The sequence below is a fragment of the Peromyscus maniculatus genome, chromosome 9 (assembly GCF_049852395.1).
Source record: "Peromyscus maniculatus bairdii isolate BWxNUB_F1_BW_parent chromosome 9, HU_Pman_BW_mat_3.1, whole genome shotgun sequence".
NCBI lineage: Eukaryota > Metazoa > Chordata > Mammalia > Rodentia > Cricetidae > Peromyscus > Peromyscus maniculatus.
This window is the reverse complement of record NC_134860.1, coordinates 115,126,939-115,151,352: the sequence shown is the minus strand read 5'-3', so window position 1 is coordinate 115,151,352 and position 24,414 is coordinate 115,126,939. Positions and strand designations below refer to the sequence as shown.

Sequence of the window (24,414 nt, the reverse complement as noted above, 5' to 3'; positions counted from 1 at the left end):
GAAGATGAGATTGGATCCCCAGGAGCTGAAGTTAAAGCTAATAAAGAACTGGCAGTTCTTTAATGAAAGAGCTGGCAGTCAAAGTCAGGTCCTCTGGAAGAGCAGCAAGCATCCTCATCCACTGAGCCATATCTCAAGGCCTGATTTATGCTTCCCACAATATGGCAGAAGCAGCAGAGTCCACATGTTAAATTGGGAATGTTCACAGGGGCGTTATGCCACCACATGTTCCAATGTGTTCATGATGCTATTTGTAGGGTTCCTCCAGGCAGTTCCACCCCAAGATGAGGGTGGTTCAGACTTGCTAAGAGAAATGAGATTCTGATAGACTTGTCTTAGAGGTCAGTGCTGCCGCTCCACCCTCAGTTAAGGTAGGAAAAGAGTCTTCTTTTTACACCAAAATAGAAGTTTCTAGAAGCTGTGATTGTAGGCTAAACCACTTAAAGGGGAACACATCTTTAGACGTACCCCTTTAAAAAGTAGCCTCAGTGTTCCTTTCTGCCTGATTCACTCTCAGGGATATAGAAAGGAATAATTAGATAACTCCAGAAAGTATTCAGAATTTTCGATGTAGACAAATGCTGTGGATATTCAAAGAGGTCATCTTTCCTACACAGCCAACTCAAAAGACTTGTGGATTGCAGGGAGCTCCCTGACTCCTGATTCCTCTCCCTTAAGAGGATTACAACGAGAATGTCTCAGAAGTCTGTTGGAGTTCTGAAATGAAAGACACTGGCATTGAGATGACAAGCACTAAATGAGGAGAATTTATTGTTTTATTGGGAAGAGGGGAAGGAAAGGGGGGAGGAGAGGCAACAGTTAGAGGTGTATTGATAACAGATTTGCATTCAGCCATTTCGTTTCTAAATGTTTAGAACCTAAACACTGAAATATATTAACGTACGTTTCATAGACAAATGTACTGTCCACCTTTTCAGAGGGACTTACAGCCAGTCTCCTGTCCCCTTGATCTCTACCTTGTCTTTGCTGCTTTGATTACAAGTCTCCAAAGTCGTTTCTGGCAACTTGAGAGGCAATGTTTGTAGGTATTCTCTATCTCGGTGGCTGTGTCTACCTAGACTTGATGTTTTGAGACTAAGTGGTGTTTTCTTTATTTACTAGATTGTAATTTCTATTACAGTGCTACTGACTTTATCTGTAAGAAGACTAACTGGGGAATTTCACTCTATTTCATTGATACCCAAGGAAACAAAGAACCAGTACGTCCATACAGGACTGTGTATCATGGACCCAGGTGTAGCTGTTGAGTTCATAACAGACAGCTGTGGGGTAACAGAGAAGTGTTCAGGAGATCTGAAGTGCTTCAATGAAATACCTCTGACTAGTCATTCATAAAGACCAGAAACTTTGGTAGTTCTAGAGGATGTGAAGTGTAAGGTAAGTACCAGGTAATTTGTAGATGACACTTTCTTTCTCTGTCCTTACTTAGCAAGTGGACCAGTGAAAGGCCCCTCAGGTCTCCTTTATATGGGACAACTCCTGTAATTACATCTAAAGTTTCCAGGAGTTAACTTTCAACATGAACTTTGAGTAATAAACACATTTTGGCCATAGTAAGTCACTAACAAGAGCCCAAGAGTTAGAGTTCTAGCTTCTGTTCTTGATCTTAAACTTGGATGACATTGGAACAATGTGGTTTCCCAATTTTCAAAGCCATTTTAAAGATGAAATATGATGCCTAGAGAAGACACTGAAAAATGAAATAAAAAGGTATATTATTTTAACTGACATAATCTATAATTACTCAGAGAAATACTGAATAACATGTCAAGTACATGGATTACACAGAGCTATGAATGAACAATTTAAACTCTCTGAAGAACAGAATTTTAAATATTTTATCACTGTATCCTAGCTTCTATGCATTCCCAGCACATATTGTATGTTTTAAAAAATAAAAAATGAATAATTATAAATAAGTAAAAGTTTTCATTATCATCTCCCTATTTTGCATTTGTTGAAGTTAGCTAGCATGTGGTTATCTATAATGAGAAGTAAAAGCAGGAAAGTAAAATAAAGAAACCCATGAGTGTTCATGAAAGACCCTTTGCTATACCTTTACACACTTTAGCTCAAATAAGCAATTGTCTCTTCCAAATCAAGGTTGAGCATTTCTTTCTCGGCCTGAAGAACTATAGCATACCATGCACTCATATGAAAAATATTGCTATTGTCTTTGCTCCATTTACAGTGTCAAGTTAAATCCAAGTTCAATAAACAACTTTACTAAAATTAATTACTAGAACCAAAAATTCTAGTTCTTGATCCTTTGATAAGTTACTTATTAAAATTAATAAGCCAGTTAAAAAATGGAAAAAATCTCACAAAGTAGCCAAATTGGCTCTCTGGTTGGTAGGCTAAGCTAAGAGCCACAGGCTCCATGCATGCAGTAATCGCCAAGTGCTACAAAATGCCGAAAACTTCAGAGTACTGAAACTTGTCAAGAGTATTTTTGTCTATATATGTAACTGATTTTTTCACTGTTTTCCTTAAGAGAAGTGGTACCCAATGTGGGGCATCCATTTTTAGGCCATAGGCCTAGTCTCTTAGTCACTTTTTCCTGTGTCCTCTAGAATGGCAGTCTCCTCTGTGAAACAGGAATGTGAAGGACAATTTTGCCTTCTTTTGGCAAATTCAGTCGTCATTTTCTTATGGGTCCTGTATGTCCAGTTTATCAGCATTCCAGGCAATAGCAGTTTCTTGCCCAAAATGGCTATTTTTGCCAAGAAGAAGATAAACTCCATATGGAGTGTCTTCGACGCCCATCTTTCTCTTTGAACTAAATCAGTGTGGTGCTGCCAGGAGCAGACATGTCTCACTGTCCAGAAAGTCTAAGTTTTTAAAGCATTTTAAATGCCATATTCTGTAAGTCTTTGGAGTATTTGAAGATTACCTACCTAATTGAAATATGTCTTTGTATACTTAGAAAACTTAACTAACATGACTATAAGTGTGATTATCACAGATGACTAATTATTAATCTATTTCTTAGTTATACATTACAATTTTAAACGAGTTTCATAAATATACCTTAAACAAGAGTAGAAATAAATATATAGTATAACAAAATTAACTTTAAATTTGTACCAAAAAACTAAAATCTATAATAATGTAAAACATTTTAAACAAGTTGTTACTCTTTATCTTATCATATCTATAGTCCCTTTTCTTCTTTAGAAAGAGAAGTTGCTTACAATGCATTTCCTATTTACTTAGGTAATATTATATCCTTCTGGGGTCTTTGATGTAGTTCAAGACTAGATAATTATAATTTTCCTTGGCTATGATAAAAGATAGATTAGATATAAAACTTTAGACTCACAAATACAGAATAGATAGAATATTTTCCTTAATTTTGCTAAATACAAATAGATTAGATATTATAACTGTAATTCTTGCTTGATAACTGTTCTATTATATATAATTTTACTATGTTAAAGTTAAAGCCTTCCTTTTTGATGAAAAAGAAATGGGGAAGTGCTGTGGAAGGTCGTTCTGTATGCTGTGAATGCCTGTTGCTCTGATTGGTTGATAAATAAAGCTGTTTGGCCAATGGTGAGGCAGAATAAGGTTAGGCGAGACATTCCAACTGGAGAGAGAGGAAAGAGAAAAGCAGAGCTGAGGAGATGCTGCTAGCTGCCACCAGGAGAAGCAAGATGTAAAGGTATCAGTAAGCCATAAGCCTCGTGACAAAGTATAGATTTATAGAAATGGGTTAATTTAAGATTTAAAAGCTAGTTAGCAAGAAGCCTTGCATGGCCATAGTTTAAAAATAATATAAGCCTATGTGTGTTTATTTGGGTCCAAGCAGCTGTGGGACCAGCGGGTGAGAGAGATTTGTCCTGACCACAGGCCAGGCGGACACAAAAAAACTTTAAGCCACAGAGAAGAACTTCATGGCTCATCTTTGGCATACTCAAGTTGCTTGCATCACCATTCTTGTGTTTTGGGTCAATTTCTAAATAAAATAATAGTTCTTTGAACGTGAGCACTGTAGTAGTGACAGTCACTCTGTAACTAAGATGTCTGTGAAGTACCTAAGAGGTAGGTAGCATATACAACATAAATAAATATACTGAGAAAAGGGTTAATTCATGTCCATGGCATGATGAAGCAGGACAGTGTAAAATGTCATCATACTACCTAAAATGACGTACAGCTTAAAACTTATCAGTTGATTACTTCTAGAGTGTTTCCTTTAAGCTTTTGGACAGCAATGGACCATGAATGACTAAAAGTAAAGAGAGTGAAGCATGAATGGGTTGGAGGGATTACTATGACTGGACTGGATTCACAGCTCAGTCAATAGCGTTGGTTATATTACAATGGCAGGTGATTTGGACTCTTTACAAAGCTGCTGTTCCCAGTATCATCTTTGTCTGGTCAAGGTCCTGGCCAGCAGCATTCCTTTATTGCAGCAGCTGTATCCTTTTCCTGCCGGCAATCAACCAGGTCATCCAGCTCCAGCACAGGGCTGCAGGCCTTTTCTCAGTGTGAAGTCAATCACCCAGGTCATCCAGCTCCAGCACAGGGCTGCAGGCCTTTTCTCAGTGTAAGGTGGTGGCACTGGAGATGACTCAGTGCCAATGAGTGCATATGCTGTTGTAGGGGGCCGGAGTCCATTCCCAGCACCCACATTAGGTGGCTCATGATCATCACCAGTAAGTCCAGCTCCTGGAGATCTGACACCCTCTTCAGGTCTCTGTGGGTACTGCATTCATCTTTGCATACTCACACACAGACACACATATAATCAAGAATAAAGTAATTCTTCAAAGTGGTGACTGAGATGTGTGTTTGTATAAGTCTATTCACATATTAATGCAAGTAAATGTGAGTAACTTAAAATATTTCCAAAAACATTTCATCAAGTTAGTAGCAAGAAGAGTTACTTATTACCAATAAATGAAACTTTTCCCCAGGGTGTAAGTTCACAGTACTTCTTTTCTGGTTCCTGACAGCTTCCTGCTAATGTCTTAAGACAAGTATTCCTGGATACAACTTAATGATTTTGATAATTATTCTTTCTTTTGTTTAAAATCATTAGATTAATGATACAAACATTTCAGTTCCCAGCTTTCCATTTTTATTTAGGTTGGCAAGTCTGTTCATGGATTGCCTTCTCTAAGAAGATGTCTTTTCACCCCATCATTTCAGAACAATCTCTTTTCTCCTTTGACCCGTCTTCCTGTCTTTCCTCTCCTCTCTCATAATCTTTCTTTCTATTTTCTTCCTGACTTGTGTTTTTCTTTCCTTAAAGATTGATTGCAGTGGTTTCCTGGCCAACTTCTCTGGCAAACTCTAAGTCCCTGGATGGATTCAGCATCCTGTTAAGAGAATTCAGGATTCTGAATCAAGCCCAGTCATCAGTTTTTGTTTTGGTCACTTTTTACTGGCTTTGATTTTTCAAAAGCTGGCTGCCATGCACCATTCTAAGGTTTAAACAATTTACTTCTAAGGCTTAAACAGTTTGGTTTTAGGGTATCTGTCAGATGCATTGCGTACTTCTTAAAATCTTTTCTTCAATAAAAACAAATTCTTTCCATTGACTTGAGACTTTTTTTTTTTTTTTGGTTTTGCATTCCTTACACTGCAGGATGTCTTGATATTCTTTCCAAATGAGCAGAGGGCAGAGTTTCAAGGAACTGAACATGACATATTTTATTACATGGAGAGAGAAGGAACCCCACTTCTCTCTGCCTAGTTAAATGATTATCTCACATGCTCTTGTTTATAAGGTTGAAAGAACTTCTTTAAGGTCACTTGGCAGGATATAAGTAAACACATGAATCACACCAGCCTGGTTGTGAACCATTCATTCATCCCATGGTTCAACAAATAAATACATATTGAGTGTTACGTTGGTCAAAATTAAGTGCCATGGATATGTCCCTGCTCTCGTGAGTGTTTTGTCAAGAGAGCAGAGAATTGGAATGCTATGAGTGTAATGAGAATGCCCACAGGAGCAATTAGTCCAGACTGGAGATTCCAGGGATCTTCCTAGAACAGCAGTGGTGTGCTGGGATGGGCTCCTATTGCTGATGAGGAGAATTGAGGCATTTCTAGTAAGTTTGAAAATCAGTTGCTAAGCATGATTATTAAAAATTATGCTGCATATACTTACAATTACACAAATTATGCTTTTTCTCTCTATATATAAAGTAAAACGTTTCATATATATATATATATATATATAGTTTCATATATATAAACTTTCTACTTTCTAATCACCGCACTGTTATCTATGCTTTTGAGGGTTTTCATGCCAACCACACCTACAAGGTATAACTACTTTATCATGGTGTGTCATTCTGTGTTCAGTGACACTATGCTGCCTAGGTTTTCAACCAGCCATAATATGGATATTTACACCAAGGAAATTGGCAAACTCTTCAAGCAGAAGTTTTTCCCACAGAGGCAAATCCTTTACAGGCACACAGGCTACCTTAAGCTGTGATTCCACAAGTGTTAGACCAGATCACAAATGCCTTAGTAGAAAGGAAGTGATTAGAACCAGGAAAAAGGCTATGTACTTATGAGAATGGGAAGAGCTTGTCTATGAGAAACATGGATCTTGGAAGACTTCCTAAGCAAGGCAGGCGGAAGTTGTGAGAAGATTTCTGTGAGATCCAAAAAATATATTTCTTTTGTTGCTCCTGAGGACACATTGAGTATTGAGTTAAACTGAGTTTTGCTAATCCATTCTTGAGTGTACTACTTTAAATATAATCTCATCCTTTGCCTTTGAAGTAAAAGAAAGTCTCCAGGTAAATTGCCCTATGTTAAAAATAATCAAGAGGTTTCCTTTATCATCAAAAGGGAAAATACAATTAGAATCTCTTTTCAAAGAAAGAAAGAAAGAAAGCTAAAACTAGTTTTCTTCAATACTTTTCCTATAAATAGGCATATTTGAGCTTTCATTTTACATTATGAAAACTGTGGTGCTTTCCCTGAAGAAAATCTGGTTCTGTTACAAACAGGAATAGAATACACACTGATTTCCTGCACAGAGGAGAAGAAATAAAAAAACACAAGGTGTTTTAAGGTTAGTATTCTCAGTGCCACGTTGCATGTGAGAACTGATGAACAGAACAAAAAGGTATGAATTTATAAAAAAGTCAGAGAAAACCCAAAAGTCTGGAATAATGGAGGACACACCCCTTTCCATCATGGAGGACACAGCCTCTTTCCACTGAAAGCAAGCTATAGAAATTAATAGGTCATAAAGCTCTGTAAGCAGTGTGAACCATTTGCTTTTTTTCCTCAGAGATAACATGAGAGGGACCAAATTATCCACTGATGGAGCAAACTAGTAAGAATAATGTGACAATGGGCAGAGGCCACCAAACCCCCCCCAAATCCCTTTGCTTTGGTAGAGACAAGAGGCACAGACTAGAATTGGGTTGTTGATGTAGTCACCAGCAACTTGGCATCCCCAGGATCCTGGTCTCAGAGATGGATATTTAGATCCTCTCTTTCTTTTGATGTGGAAACCCTTCATTGAAAAGAATCAAACATCCATGCCATCAAATGTGAGATGGAGATGTTAAGTATTTTCTGCTCTTAGAAGCTAAGTTTAAGCCTCTAGACTCTTGGATGAATCAAAACCATAGTACCAAATTCTTCAGAATTTACACATCACCATTGCTTTTAGTAACAATTAAGAACCTTAACCGTCTTGGGTGGTTTTGATTTGACATGCTCCATGCTAAACAATTTACATGTACTGTAATGTTGTTCTGTTTAAATAACCTGTAAGTTGGGTTAGGGCTTTCATTTTTAACATTGGTTGGTTGAGTTTAGACAGATAAATGATTTTCCCCAAATCACACAAATAGTAACAACCAGGTCCTGGGTCTGTCTGGTGTCCAACTCTAACCCACTGCTGCCATGTTTAAAGAATACCAGAGTACTTTCAAACCAAGTTAAGGTATTTATTATTTCTTTTTTTGTAAGGCTCTCTAGTGCTATGTTTTCACATTGTGAACTCAACCAACTGAAACATATTATTTCTTCCATATGTGACACACTAAGAACTTTCTCTGAATAATTTAAGAATGAACAAGATGCAATTTGTACTAGTTGGAATGTAATTGACCCCCATAATCTTATAGGGAGTGGCACTATTAAAAGGTGTGGCTTTGTTGGAGTGAATATGGTCTTGTTTGAGGGCTTTGAGGTTTCCTATGTTCAGGATACCGCTCAGTGTCTCAGTTGACTTTTTGTTGCCTGCAAGCTGTAGGACTCTCAGCTACTACTCCAGCACTACATCTGCCTGCATGCTGCCATGCTGACTGCCAATGATGATAATGGACTGAACTTCTGAAATTGTAAGTTACCCCAATTAAATGTTTTCATTTATAAGAGTTGATGTGGTCATGGTGTGTCATCACAGCAATAAAAACCCCAACTTAGACACAACTCTTGTTCTCAAATAATTTAGAATACTGGCCAGGAGAGAGGATATAAAAAAAAAATAACCATAACATACTAACACTCTGATTTCCTTACGAAAACACCTACAATTAGGAACTTCCAAAGATGGAAAGAGAAAATACTGCTGAGTAAAATAGATAAATTCTAGGTAATGTCCTCCAATAGGAAAGAAAATATTTTTCACCATTTGAATTTTTAAGACAGTGTTTATTCCTAATTCCCTGAAAGAGAAAAGGTACAGTGTAGCTGGAGAGCTTTTCTCTCTGGGTTCCACCTAGTCCCGCCAGTCCTGGAGCCCACTTATAAAATAAACACACAGACGCTTACATTATTCAAACTGCTTGGCCATTAGCTCAGGCGTATCACTGTCTAGCTCTTATTCTTATATTTAGCCCATTTCTATTAATCTATACTTTGCCACATGGCTTGTGGCTTACTGGTACCTTACATCTTCCTTGTCCTGGCAGCGGCTCTAGGCAGTCTCTCCCTCTGCCTTCCTGTTCCCTCAATTCTCCCCTCTGTTAGTCCAGCCTATATTTCCTGTCTGGCTACCGGCCAATCTGTTTATTTATGCAGAGCACTATCCACAGCAGTACAGGGAAGAGAGTTGGGGAGGGAGAGCTGGGTGCTGGAAAAAGAATCGAGTATAGTAAGTGGAGTAATGCTTGTGAAAGTGAGAACCATTATACTAGAAATGTGCCACTAGACAAAAAACATAGATGATGGAACTTAGACCCAATAGCTAAAGACATAAGTTGTTATATTCTCTTTAATGTTCTTCTAGTTTTCTTGGTCTTCTTTTGACCAGCACATTCAGGAAGAATAGTCTAGAGAAAATTAAGTACCTAGGGGCTGTCTCACTCTTCTGGAATGGGTACCATATTCATCTATAATAGCTGTTAATTGAATAGATGGCTTCAATCGGAATTTAATAAGTCTTCCTTCTTAATTTAGATTATATCCGACAAACTAATCTTCCTGAGTTAGGTTTGAAATTATTCCTAATACAGCTATCTAGTGAAATCAGTTTTATCTTCCCTGAGAGGATAAGGGGAAGATTATCAACACATCTGAAGTTCAAAGGCAGAAACTTGATTCAGGGAACCCCGCCCCACCCCACCCTATTTCTTTGTAGACTTTCCACCAATGTGCAGTTTTCAACTGCTTTCATTCGGGTGGGACACAGGGGCCTAGGAAGAGTTCTTCCTTGTCTGCCACGAAGATTGTAAAGCTGCTGAGTGTGTTGTGTTTGCACTTGAACTAGCTACTTCTACGTCTCCTCCCCAGGTTCCCCAGAGTGCGGCTGGCCAAGCTCCCTCATGCAGCGGGTTCTTCCAGTGCTGAGCTCATTTGGTCCTGGTAGGGAGATGCTTATAAAGGAAACTGCGGCATGCCGGGTAAATGTTTTTTCTTTTTGAACTGGACAGATCTGGCTGCATCCCAGCTCTGCCACTTGCTGTCTGACCTCAGAGTAACTGTTTAATCTCTGCAAATTTAACATTCCTTTTCAGTGAACAAGTAAATGGATGCTTTTAAGGATTTCAGGGAGGATTTGAAATAAATACATAAATAAGGCACATAGAAGGAGACTGTGTCAGCAAAGCAAGGGTACTGTTTCTCTTCTACAGCGTTCCTTGTGCCCGGAGCATGCCATGGTATTTGTTGAATGGATATGGTCAGGGTTCAACTAACAGCCACTATGATGGCTTTCGCTGCCATTTGGAGGTTCTGTGCCCGAGGGGAAACAACAATGACAAAAAATTAATGTGTTGTAGTGCCCGTCCTTTAAAATGTGTATGCATATACAGATACTTCACAAGGAGCAAAGAGATCTAGAGTTTCAAATCAGTGTCACCACTTAAGATAGAAATGCATATTATGATTTAGTTGTACACTTCGCCATAGCCAATATATTTTGTCAAAGGAATCTTGTATCTCACTCTTAACTGCCTCTCTGAGGACTGACTAGGAGAATGAAAAAGATTTGGTAGTGCCTACTACACATAGACTTTGTAGAAGACAGAGGCATGAATATCCACAGTGAGAACAGACCTTTTTACTAGTCTGTAAAACTTTTATTCAGTCTCAATTATGAGGCTGAAAAGGATTAGTTCTTTTTCCTCTAGATATGATGAGAACATTTAAGGAAAGACATCTCTTATCTTAAAGTAGTATGTTCATATGTGTGTTTGAATGTGAGTATTTGTACATGTGTGTGCATGTTCGTGTGTATATGTGTGTGTGTGTATGTGTGTGTGTGTGTGTGTGTGTGTGTGTGTGTGTGTGTGTGTACTATTAAGACTCTAGGAAAGACTCAAAGAAATGAATACACTGGATAAGAGAAACATGTAATTAGAATGTATCTTCCTGGAAAGCTCTGAGCATCATAAAGGGAACCCGACAACGAGCTTGAGGTCTTCCACAGTTGGCCTCTCGGTTTTATTAGTTTTTGCCACTGAACTTTCTCTCCTTGATCTTTCTTGGAGAGCCTGGCTCATCCTTTTCCCTTTCTCTCTTCTCTTCTGTAACTCCTCCATTCATTTTTCTCTGTGTCAAGCTTATCAGATTCACTCTTCTAACACCAGTCCATTTATCATGCTCTCACTTTATGACCTTTCCTACGGCATGCTTTCGTGAGTGTAACCTACAGGCCTTATACTGTTTTTCTTCTTGATTATGGCATTTCTCACAAAATGTGTCATTTTAAAATATAGTTCTTAAAACAGCAGTGCTATTATGATACAGTTAAGTAAATTCCATAAAAATGTCTCTTCCACATTTTGCTGATAAGAAGCCCCATCCCATTGACCTCTTAGAGAATTTTCTGGTAGACTACTTCATTTAAATTACATTTAATAATAATCTACATGCTTGAAGTTTGCTACAAGAGTAGATGTCTCAACATGCATGCGCGCGCACGTGTACACACACACACACACACACTCACACTCACACACAAACACACTCACACACACACACACACAGAAACCAACCAACTAACCAACAACAAAAACAGGATGTGAAAGGCCAAGTTCTGCTAATTAGTTTGATTTAGCATTTCTACAATGTAGACATTGTAAAACATCATGTGATATTCTAGAAATATATAGAATGCTTTTTTAAAATAAAGATGTATTCATTGTAAAAGAGTATAGTCTAGACAATATACTCCTTGAACTTGTTAGGTTTTGTTCTTTTTCTCTTTTCTTTCTTTGTGTGTGTGTGTGTGTGTGTGTGTGTGTGTGTGTGTGTGTGTGTGTATGTGGTGGGGTAGACAGGGTCTCAGATCTGGCCTGGAACTCACTATGTAGACCAGACTGGCATCAGACTCGTTGAGATCTTCCTATCTCTGCTTCTCAAATGCTGAGATTAAAGGTGTGCGCCATCATGCCCAACTGAGTTTGTCTAATGTGATGGTTTAAATGAGAATGGCCCCCATAGGCTCGGATGCTTGAATGCTTGATTCCCAGTTTGGGGGAATGTTTGGGAAGGATTAGGAAATATGGCTTTGTTGGGGGAGGTGTGCCACTGGGGGTAGACTTTGAGAATCCATACCAGGCCCAGTCTCTTTCTCTGTCTCTCTGCCCGCCCATGTGTATGCATCTCTTTGTCTCTGTCTCTGTCCCTCTCTATTCCTGCTGCCTCCTGTCTGTGGACCAGGATGCAAGCACTCATGCCCCAGTGCCTGTCTGCCTGTCACTATGCTGCTTCCCCCATGATGACCACGGACTCACCCTCCGAAACACTAAGCAAGGCCCCGATTCAATGTCTTCTTTTATAAGCTGCCTTGGTTATGGTGTCTCTTCATAGCCATAGAGCAGTAACTAAGATAGTTGATTTTCAAGTTCTTCACAGTTTACTTAACAGAGTTTCCTTCCTTTCTCTTTTCTTCCACTCATCCCTCCCTCCCTCTCTTCTCCTCACTTCCTTCCTTCTGAAATTAATTCTATAAGCATTTGGCCACAGTTTCCATGCACCGGATCCTGGGCTGGGTTCTAGGTGCATAGGACACAACGGTGATCCTTGTCCCAGGTGACTAATGATGTCAGGAGAAGGCTGTGAGGGAGCAAGAGCCAAGCAGACGTATATTTCTAGGAGACAGGAGGGAGGAACATCATAGGCAGAGGAGGCCACAAGAAGCTGAGACAAAAACCACGGAGCTGTGCACATCAGCCAAGGTGCAAAGGCCTCTGGTAGGCAGAGGCAGTGTTGGGCTTTGGGTTCCACTCCAGATGTAAAAAGGAGTTGACAAAAGATGAAGCAGAGGCGCTTTACTTTGTATTCGCAAACACCTCAATTACTAAATGAAGGGCAGATTTAAGAGGTTTTAAAAACGAAAGCCAAGGGACCAGTTACGAAGTAGGACAGTAGGATGTTATCTATAGAGAAACTTTTTATCAAGGATTCTTGAAAAACCAAGTAGTAGAAACTTCATATCAAAATATGTTCACTCATTGGGGAACAAGGAGCATGTTCAGGCCACCAGTAATTGTCTGGTATTACATCGTTTATCTGTTTATATACTGCTTCCTCTGCTTCCTGTCTATCTTTCCTACTGAAAATGGTATTTGGTGTAGGAACTGAGCTTGGTCCCCTCTGGATTGCTGATAAATATTTACTAAATGAATTGGTGAAGAAACAGGCAGAAGAATGTCTGGCTTGAACTTGAGCGTGTGTGATGGAAACAGACATCTACTTCTAAGAAGGGAGTGGTGGGCTCAGGCTGCAGGTACTACTGCTCACCAGTTTGTTTTGCCCTCTTCTCTAGGGTTATTTTTAACTTCCACAAGCCTTGTCCCCAATTACTCCAGCACTGCTGGCTTATGAGGCCTCTCAAAACAACTCTAATTGGTTTTTAGGTGATGGATTTGAGAGGAATGGATAGTTGCTTTTATTTTTCTACAGTAAAGAAAGAAAATGGCCTTTCATGGAAGCCCCAAATGTGCTATTTCCCCAACACTTGATGGTAACTCAAACATCCTTCTCTACCTGAGTACATCAGGTTCATTAAAACCCAGAATCAGGCCTAGAAAACTCTTGCCCCCCCCCCCCCCCCCCCCCCCGAGAGAGAATGGAATGCAGGCCAGTCTTTCTTATCTTACCTCCTAGTTTACCCTGAGAAGCTCTACTCCAGTTTGATTCATGACAGTCAAGGAGGCCTGGCAAAGTATCATGGCTCCTCTATGTGCCTCCTGCCTCCATTTCTCCTCACTTCCGTGACTATATTTGAAATCTCTTTCACAAAGCATTTTTAAAAACTGAAATAAGCCGATCATGTAACTCTTGGCACATTTCAGTGGGGATGCTATCTTCCTGCCACCAGGTTGAAAGGGCTGAGGTGGATGCAGTTGTCACAGTGAGGCTGGTAGAGAGAAGAGAGGGTAGAAGAGAGGCAATGGAAGGCTATGCTCCAGACCTGGCTGCAGACTTCTCTACTTTGCTCCAGGCGAGCCCTGCTTACGTCCATCTGGATAAACACAAGCACAAACTTGGAGCCTGCTGTTTGTCCCTCACAGCTCCAAACTCAGGACCTCTGTCTCATATGATTTATGGAACTCTGACACTTTTTGCCTTATAATATGTGTTCAACTCTTATAAAGGAATATTCCCCCCACCCAAAGGCTCATTAATGGATGTTATACAGTTGTCTGCAAGGCAAGTCAAAGGTGGTGCTTGATTATTTACTATTGACCATATATATACATGTGTGCCTCATCTACACAGGTGACGATATAATTAGAAGTTTTGAGAGGACAAAGTAAAGGTGTACAGAAATTTTAAACATCAAACTAGAGAATTCCCCCAAATTGCTCACACATGTGAGAGATTAACCAGGCATAGTTGGGGCTTACTGAAACTTTCAGGCAGCCAAAAATTTCATCATGATTGAGTAGCTGTGAACTAAAAACTTACTCCCCTTCTCAATGCCATTTTGTTATACATTTTAAATGAAGAAGTAAATTTGTGATTCAACAAGAGAAGCTGCTGGCAGTGTACTAGGATTTATAATCCCTACCCACATATCTCATCACTCCGTTTTTTTAGGTGACTGCACCTGTACTATGTGCACACACTAGGAGACACATTATTAAGGGAAATACCTTTGCCGACACCTGCATGCTGTTTTCTTGCATGTTCATGATGGCTTCGGAGATCTTGACGTCTATTGGGTCCATGACTGACTCAATGTTGAATGGCCCTTCCAGTCGCTCTGCTACCAAGAGCATTGCATCTGTAAAATACAAGTGTGGTACTTATGTTTATATATTACATTATATATAATGTAAATTATATATTACATGTTATCATTACAAGCATTTATTTGAGAACAGGGCCCTCCAGGTTTTTAACTTCCATTCAAACATTTATAGACAAATAGCTGAAAAAAATAACCATTCACTCATAAGACTTTATGTATTTAAATAAAATGGATGACTAAATCTTAAAATCATAATATACTTTATTTCATTTGAAGATTTAGGATTATTTCACACACATAGAACCATACCTGTAATATAAGAAAATCAGCCCAAAGGCAGTAAGTTAAATCTATGTAGTTATCCTACATGAAATGAAAACATTATTTGGTTACATATGAGGTACATTTTGACAGTGGGTTTTGATCTCCATTATGGATTGAATCTGAAATCTCCAGATTATGTTTTATGGGCTTATGTGTTAGACAATAGGCCCTATGGTAGTTTGACTGAGAAACATTCCCCATAGGCTCAGGCATTTGAACTCTTGGTCCCTACTGGGTTGCACTATTTCAGGGAAGCTGTGGCCTTGCTGGAGGAAATACATCACAAGGGGTGTAGGCTTGGAGAGCTCAAGGCCTTGTCTTCCTGCTGGTTTACTCTCTCTACTTTCCACTAGTTGCTCAAGTTGTGAGCTCTCAGCCTCCTGCTGTCACGGCTACTGCATGTTGCCGTGACTCCCCTCCATGATGGACTCCTAGCCCTCCTGAACAGGTAAGCCCAAACAAAGTCTTCCTTCTACAAGTTGCTTCTGATTTTGTTGTTTTATTATAATTACAGGAAAGAAACTGGTATAGGCCCCTGCTTGTGGAACTATTTTAAAGGCTGTGGAAGATGTAGGGCTTGAGGCCTGGGTGGTGGAAATTGGTGTCTTGAAGGAGTGCTGAGATCTGTGGCTGCTTCTGCTCTGGCCCGTGTTCTCTGCTAATTGTCTGCAGGATGCTCCTGTCGCCACAGACACAGCTGCTCTCAATAGCACGTCTTCCCACCAGGGTGAATTGAAATCCTCCTGAAACCATGAGCTGAGACAAGTTCTTTCTCCCTGTGTTGCCTCTGTCAAGTACTTGCCCACCGTGATGGGCAAAGAACCTAACACAACTTCTTCTTTGGGAAGATGGGAAGGAGAACACTGAAGTGCTGATTTGTGGACTTGGACAAACATGTCAAGACCCAGCTGAAGCACAGCTGCTGTGTGAAGCCTTTTTGGATTTTACAAACACAGTCATGTTCTTGCTATCATTCTACCCAAAATGTCTTTCTGTTTATGCTTGTCAATGTACTCTAGAGGGATGAAGGACATTTTTCTTATTTGGTTGGTAAATTGAGGCTGACTCTGACACGTAGCACGTGGTAACTTCTCAAAACTATCTGAGGGGTTGCATTGAATTAGATTGAGTTGGAAATGGGTAGGGAAGCTGGTAATCATGACATAGAGACATGAGTCATGTACTGGGAACCATTCTTCCCCTGTCTTAACTAGCTGGAAGATCACAGGCAAGTGAGGTCATTGGAGTGACTGCTGAAAAGAGTTAGTATCTGTGGTGAAGGGGTTACCAGTGTTACCAGACCCTGCCCCAGCTTCCATTTTTGATGGCCAGAGCATAATTTTGTAACCCACTTTCTACCTGGGATGTGGAACAGACATTTTTCTGATGGTGAGAATGCGACTATGGTGGAAGAGCTATGCTTAGCTTAGCTGAAGAACTAATTGGTTACATTTGATTTAAAATAGCCATTTCAGGCCAACAGCTGCCACACTGAACGGCATAAGCTAGACTTTTAACTTATACACTCAATAGCTCTCAAATTTTTTCAGTTGCTTAAGCTTCTAAAAACGAATCTTAAAAAAATTCTCCCTCCCAGAACAATATCCATTTATTAGACAATGCTCACAAAATGCAGAAAAGGAAACAAAGAAGACTAATATGCCCATAACCCCACTTCCCAGAACAGCACTGTGAACACTGTGGTAGATGCCCTATTTATTTTTTCTTTGTGCATGAATATTTTAAGCATGCAATGAAATATACTGTGTATATATCATATAATCTTCTTTCTAAATGTAATATATTATTAATGTAAAATGCTGTTTATAGTTAGCTGTTTTACAGTAGTAATGTGAGGAAACCAAATTTTATTTTTACTACATACCCAACCATGTTCAACCCAAGTCTGACATCAGAACATTTTTTGGGGGGTTATAAAGCAGCTATGAATTAGACTGGTGAATAACATTTTAAGAGGATTATTTTTAAAATATAAAAGATCTAGAACTGTCTGGAAAGTAAAGACTCATGTTTTTAAAGAGCCCCTGGCTTTATAAACAGTATCAACTCTTACTGTTATCAACTGTTTTATTTCTGCCAGATCTCATAAGAGAGCCCCACTGTATTCCTTGGGGAATAAGGAAGAGTTAACCCTTCAGGGCAGAATTGGGAGCAGAAAGAGGCTCCTGTCATATCACTTAGCTCCAGACGCTATCTCACATCTTCCTCACAGGTGCAGGTGGACACACAAAAATCTGTGCATGAATGGCACCATGAAAAGAAGCCCTACAGTTTTTTTCTGATATTTTTATTAGACAACACAGATTAACTGTATATGTCATGGATGTTTTAACAAAGCAGATATTTCATAAGACCTTAACAACCTAACTATCAATTAAATGGAAAATGCATATTATTTCATTGTAGTAGGTCACTGTGAAATCCATTTCCTCCTCTATGTGTTTGAGGGGTAGTCACATGTCTAAAAGCTGGTTGTTTCTTTTCTGTATTTATATCCGCTTTGTGTGCCTATCAAAAATAATATCCCTTATCAAAAAACTTTGCGGCAGGTTTTCTGGTGAAGATTGACTACTCTAGACAGTTAGGGCCTAAAAGGAAGTTCTTATATGGGAAATGTATTAAAACTATGGAGAGACTCAACAATGTAATTAAAGAAGATGATAACTATGGGATATTAATTGTGTGCTTCATATGTGCACTTTCATAAATCATTATACAATAAGTGTTGGTCTGTTTCAGTATATGTTTCCATCATGAGTAGGTTGAGTTGTAAAAAATAACTTTGCTCATAAAAAAGTCTGTAAGAAAAAGGACAAGATTTTGGATTGTATACTAGGTCATAGCATGGAGTCTAAATGACAGAGGCTAAAGTCTCCTTAAAAGGTTTCTTATTCTCCACCATAAACTTGAGGGGCAGTAAGGAGTGCATGTGGAAGGAGGTAGAGGGAAGAAAGGGAAGGGGGAAATGTTTATATTTAAGTTTTTATAAGCTTCTTTTTCTTCTTGATTGAAGTAAAGCTTCTTTTGTAAACCTGCCCATCTATAGATCAGGGAAGAAGCTGCTGTATTTGTAACATAAACTAGGAAATGTTCTTTGATGATGACAATCCATCTGTTCCATGTTATGTCAAGATCACAGTTCTTGGTGTGCCTGGGTTTACAGACTCAACCATTAACCCATAATGGAAATGTTCATGGTGGGGTGAAATGCTTCAGAGGTTAGCAGTTCTTCCTGCTCTTCCAGAGGACCTGAATTTGGTTCCTAGCACTCAGGACTACCTATAATTCCTGCACCAAGAGTTCTGAAACCCTCTTCTGGGTTTTTTGAGTACCCATACACATAGCACACTCCCCTGCACCTGCATGCAGGCACACACACACACACACACACACACACACACACACACACACACTAGTGGTGACCCCCTATCACGAAGTTTGACTGTTGGCTTTGGAAACATGGTCTTTTGATGAACCATCATAGTAAAACACATAAGCCCATGCCTCTCCGACTCAAGCTGATGGTTCTTCCATTACTAGTCTTTATGTCATGCCTTTGCTTTGCTACCCACATCAATGTGAGTATTAATGTAAAATACTTAAATAACTTAAAAATGAACATCGCTAGTCAGGATGTGAGTCTTTCTTCTTTTTGAAATTTATTTTTCAACAATTTCATGCCTGTGTACAATGCATTATGATCACATCAATTTTCTAGTCCTCACATTTAACTTTGCCTGAAACTCTTCCTAGTCCATGTCCCTCTTTTTAAAAATGTGTGTATGGGTGTTTTGCTTGCATGAATTCCTGTGCACTACATGTCTACCTGGTGCCCATGTTGGCCAGAGAGTTCTGGATTCAATGAAAGACAGTGTTTCCAATATGAAGGTGGAGAGGGATTGAGAAAGAGTCTACACGTTGGCTTCTAGCTGTTATGTGAGCACACATGGATGAGCACACCCACAAGTGCATCCTCACACCACACACACCCTAAAATTAATTAAATGAAGAATAACTTCAGAATTTCTTATGAATCTAAATATTTGAAGGAAAATTAAATGTGACAAGTATACAGCAATAAATTGAAGTACTACATTCCTTTAGCTAAAAATACACAAATGTTCATATTAGTGGAAAAACTGAGGCAAAGGACATGTGAAGCATTAATACAAAGTCACACTTATTCTTGATTGTCATCATACAAAGGTTTTTATAAGAATGGGGCAGGGTTGCAGGCATCAAGTGGATTTGAGGGGCTGCTAAGTAGTTTTCAAACACAAAGCAGTTCACAGACAGATGAGCCTCCGCCAAAGTTCGCAGTAGATGTCTACACACATGGAAATCAAATGCACATGTCCCGGTGTAAGCATCATCACTGCAGCTTTCTTTTTTGTTATAGATACATGACACATGGAAGGAGGAAGCAGCCATGTGAGTCTTTACTCTTCCCTTGGAGCTGTTAACTCTTGCCAGTTAAACAAGGACCCTCAGTGCCACAGCTAATAATCAGCTGACCCTTTTGGTGCATATCTCCTGTGTTGCCCAACTTAGGTATCTCTTTTACAAAGGCTTCTTGCTTGTGGAAAATACAGTTTGAATGGATTACCAGTAACGGTTACTTTAGAATCAGTTACTGTTGCAAACTGATATTAGCACACAGGGAGTATGCAGCATCTCCTGGCCACCCAAGATGATGAGATGAGCCAGGCAGTCGGTAAGGCTGTACTGTGAGGTCAAGGCATTCTGCTTGAACAAGCAAACCTTTCTGGTTAGGAAAGAAGGCCCTGGAGTCAGTGCCTGGGCTTCAGCATAGCTGGGTGATAAACTACAGGCAAATCATTGAACTCACAAGGTCCCTTTACCTCCATCCATTATGTGGAAATTATGACAAGATACATTAAATAATCATGGTATGAGCAATGAAGTAAGAAAGAGCTTAAAAAACAATTAGAATGATACCAGGTATCTCCATTGCTTTGAAAACAGCTGAGCTTTTGTGAGTCACCGTCTTTAGCAAGCACAAGTCAGAAGGAGAGGACCACGTAAAGAGAGATTTTGGTGACATATTAACAGGAATTGATGTGATCAGTGAGGAAATGCAAGGTACATGGATGACTTTAAGATGCATAGCTGGTACTGCTTTGTGTCAGATAACAGGTGCCTTTTGATGGATGATCTCATTACTGAGAAATACGCAACTGCATTATTTTCTTATGCTGCACCCTTTGTTAATTAAACATGACTACAAAGTCTGTTTTTTTTTTTTTTTTGAAACACTCATCCTCCCTGAAAGGTGGGATTTGTCAAGTGTCCCCTTAAGTGCAAGGCTCAATGGCTGAACGGCACACAGAAGAAAGGGCACTCCCAGTGTGTAGAGCTGGTACCCTAGAGCCTCTTGTAAGACTCCCTTCTGAGACTGCTGTGTTAGAGGGGTCACATGTGCTGATGTTGGATGGCAGTCCCAGCGGAACCACGATTTCCAGCCATTCCTGTCAAATTACCAACCTATGAGTAAAGCCATCTTGGGCTCTGCAGACCAGCCAGGCAGTCGATTACTAAATGCTAACCCCAGTCAACACTTCGTGGAGTGGAGCAATCAACCAGCCGAGCTGTGCCTGTGTTCCTCGTCAGTGACATTCTAACTTATACTAGTTATATTCAGCTGAGATGTTTTCTAATAACTTGTTTTGTAGGAATAGAAAACCAGAGCAAATGGCAATATTTATGATACTCAAATGCTCCCCCTGTGTTTGGCGGGACCTGGATCTTCAGAACTCTAGTCAGTTAATAGCTGACAACTGTAATGCTTATAATAAATACTTTGTTTACAAACATTGCTGTAGGTTAAGAAAGCTACAATTCTACTAAGGGGGTATCCAGAATGCTCAGGTGCTACTGGAGGCCAGCTGGCCTTGGATTAGAAACTGTGTCTCCCTTGAGGTGTGCCATGACAGGAATGAAGCATCGATTTAGAAGGAGGAAGCCATTTTGTTTTGTGTCTGGGTAATGACTCATTGAGAATAAAGGTTTTGATCCAGGGAGCGGATTGTCATCTCTTATGAACTTGAACTACAAGCCTCACTGTAGGGGCTCCTGGAGTTGTGTGCTCTGCCAAGGACTTTGTTTGCACGATCAGACATAAATCTTTAAAGAGAGGGTGGGGATCAGAGGTGGTTTGTTGGATGCCACTGATCTGAAGGTGTGCAGCAAAGATTTTCAAAATGTCCGGGAACAGAGGAGAAAGTCTTTCTTTTAAATGGGACACGATTAAGTAATTATGGGGCAGGAATACTTCAATAATTGAAAAATCCGGGCTGGACAGACGGCTCAGCAGGGAAAGGTACTTGCTGCAAAGCCAGATGACCTGAATTTCATCCCTAGGACCTGCAGAGTAGGAGAGAACCAACTCTTACAAGTCCTCTGCCATCTACATGTGACACACACACGTGAATAAATAAATGCAATAAAAACTGAAACACTTGAAATTCAGCCCCAGTAGGCTTATCTTAATCTACTAAATAAAATTGTCAGATACTTTTCCTGTATTTGATTGTAACCAAATCTTCAGAATTATAGTCCGATGGTATCTAACAAATTGGCATGTATATTGTTCCCTTGTTTATATCGTAAGCAGCTATCTGATAACCAAAGATTGCGAGAGCCGAGAAGTCCTCACCTTTGTGTGTGTGTTTGTTTATTAATAATAAAATAATGCCAGGCGGTGGTGGCACACGCCTTTAATCCCAGCACTCGGTAGGCAGAGGCAGGCGGATCTCTGTGAGTTCGAGGCCAGCTTGGGCTACCAAGTGAGTTCCAGGAAAGGCGCAAAGCTACACAGAGAAACCCTGTCTCGAAAAACCAAAATAATAATAATAATAATAATAATAATAATAATAATAATAATAATAAAACAAAACCCAACACATTGGAAATGGGCCAAAAAATAAAAATAAAAAAACAAAAGGAAAAGAGCCTAAGAAAAGGCACAGGAAACAGAGACCCACACTCAGGAATCCCATCCTGTTTGTTTGATTTTTTTGTGGCGAAAAAGCATGTCGCTGTCACCACAGATTGGTGGCAGCACCAACGCTGTCTGTGGTACTGCCTTCAAGGAACTTAGTGTTTTCTTGACCTCCCCATGGTGACACACACAATTTTCTTCCATTTGTAAGAAAAATGAATTAAGACAAGGAACCATTTTAAAGATTTCACGAGCTCATGTAAATTTATCCTTGAAAATGAAATTAACAGTCCAGTCTTCTTCTTATTTCCCCAGAATTCCATAGAGCTCTTTGTTCGGAAGCCATGTTTGCCCCTCTCATCCATGGCACTCCTGTTTCAGCTGGGCTAAGGTCTTTTGCCCACTGAGAAGCATATGAAATAATCGGAAGCAAATCAAGTCATTTTAAACCCTGGTAAGTTCATTCATGGGTGTCCAGTTAGCCGTTATTTTCCATAAGAGCAAAAGGAAAAAGCAGATCCCTTGTTTTCATGTGGGCTGACACATGCCCGGGGCACAGATGTAATTAGGGCCCCACTTTGTACTGCAGTGTGCAGGAGACAGACATACTGAGTATACATGCCCTTCGCCTTCAGCCACATTGGTTAATTAAAATGCCCCGTGAGGCCTGGGGTGGGGCGAGTTTTCAGGTGAGGCCTGGAAACACAGGAGGACTCCTAGACTCTGCGGCAGAGCAGGGGACAGGCCTGGCTCAGATAACCAGGCAACAGGGCAGACCTGAGAGCAGAGCCCAAAGCTTGGATGCGTGTAGGAAGCATGTCCGTACCCTTCGCAGAGACTGTATCCGTCTTCATCTCTCTATACACGGATATCATACAATTACTGTTTTGTAAATCAGAGCCATCCTGCTGCTGTCCCATCTCTCCTCCTCTGACATCACCAGTGGCCACGCCCTTCTCTGTAGGCATACAGTTGGTACCACTAACCGGACACAAATGCCGGCCGGAGGTACACCAGCACCTGCCTGTCCATCTTATCAGCCTCGCCTGATGTCCTCACTGGTGCAGTTGCCCCCTAAACAGACTCCCCCACCCCAGCCCTCAAGTGTTCAATCAGAACTCTTGAAATGACATTGATATTGTCACTGAATTTGTATCTACAACTCAGCATATCATGAAACCACTGGAAGACACATTTTCCTAAAGATAGCTGGGGAATTATCCACCTGCTCAACAACTTCCCACATTCAAGTTTAAAAAAAAAAATGCCCAACCAGACTCCACTCCTGGTATCTGAGTCACCTCCCACTCCTCAGCATTGTCCCAGGGGCTCCTGCAGTGAGCAATGCTGTCATCAATGACCTTGTATATAAATCACTGAAGATGTGTGCAAGTCAGTCTGGTGCATGGAGCCTTAGAAGCAGGTCAAGGCTAGGAGCACCTGCCATTCTGGCCAGCATGTAGAAATGGTACCCTTGTTCCGGCTGGGAGCATACACAATTCTCACAGTGGCCAGTGTGCAGAAATGGTACCCTCGTTCCCGCTGGGAGCACATGCAATTCTGACAGTGGCCAGCATGTAGAATGTGTATCCATGTTCTGGCTGGCTGTGCATGATGTCCTCTAACCCTCAGACTTTGAGATTTGTGAAGCTCAAACATTTGCAGCTTTGCTAATCATTGCATGGCTTCGTTGTCCTCTTCAGCAGCATGCATACTACTGATTTTTGTTCTGCATCTCTTCATAGTCGTCATCTACTTATTTTCTTTTTCTGTTTCTGAGATTTGCCTATTGATAAAAAGAACTTTATTTTTTTTTAAGAAGTAAAGAAAACCTGACCTTTTCTGATAGACTCCTTCACTTTTTCTCTAGTATTTTTTTTAAAACTTCAATTACTGTGGTCTTTTCTATGCAAATATTTTATTTTTGTACACTCAGATCTGTCGATCATTAACGCTTTTTTTTTCCTGGTCTCTGCCACACTTTACACAGCTTTTCACCGTTTGAAGTTCACCTCCATGGTATAATTTTACTCCATTTACTTTCTTTTGTCCGTTGTTCATCTTACTGTATATTCAGTACAGTAAGAGTCTATGTAGCTTCCCCACTTCTCTCATAGTCAGTGCCCCTTCTTTCTAGAACTCTCTTGGAGATACTGACACAGTATACCACCCTCCTCTCTGTAGGCTTCTATCAAGTGCAACTTCTCCAAGTAGCTTCTTTGAACTCTACAAAGCCCCAGTCATTCCTACCTTGCTTGTATTCTGTTCTGACTAATGCCTGTCTCTGTTGCCACGTGAATATCTGTTATTGTTCCATCTTTTTTCTTTACCATGATATCTTCAAAAAGGCAGGGCTTTCATAGTCTTTTGTTTTATTTGTTTAGCTCTTAAAACATAGTGTGTGTGTGTGATTTTGAGGGGAGGAGATGTGGAGTCATGGACATGAGTGAAA

General features: G+C 40.1%; 1 protein-coding gene across 1 annotated transcript in view; it reads right to left on the bottom strand.

The window, feature by feature from the left end:
- Nucleotides 1–24,414, bottom strand: part of Gpc6 (glypican 6) — a 1,071,780-nt gene that overhangs the window by 99,881 nt on the left and 947,485 nt on the right. Inside the window, exon 5 of the mRNA XM_006994688.3 lies at nt 14,559–14,689. Within this exon, the coding sequence (XP_006994750.1) occupies nt 14,559–14,689 (131 nt within the window). The remainder of the gene's footprint in view (nt 1–14,558; nt 14,690–24,414) is intronic.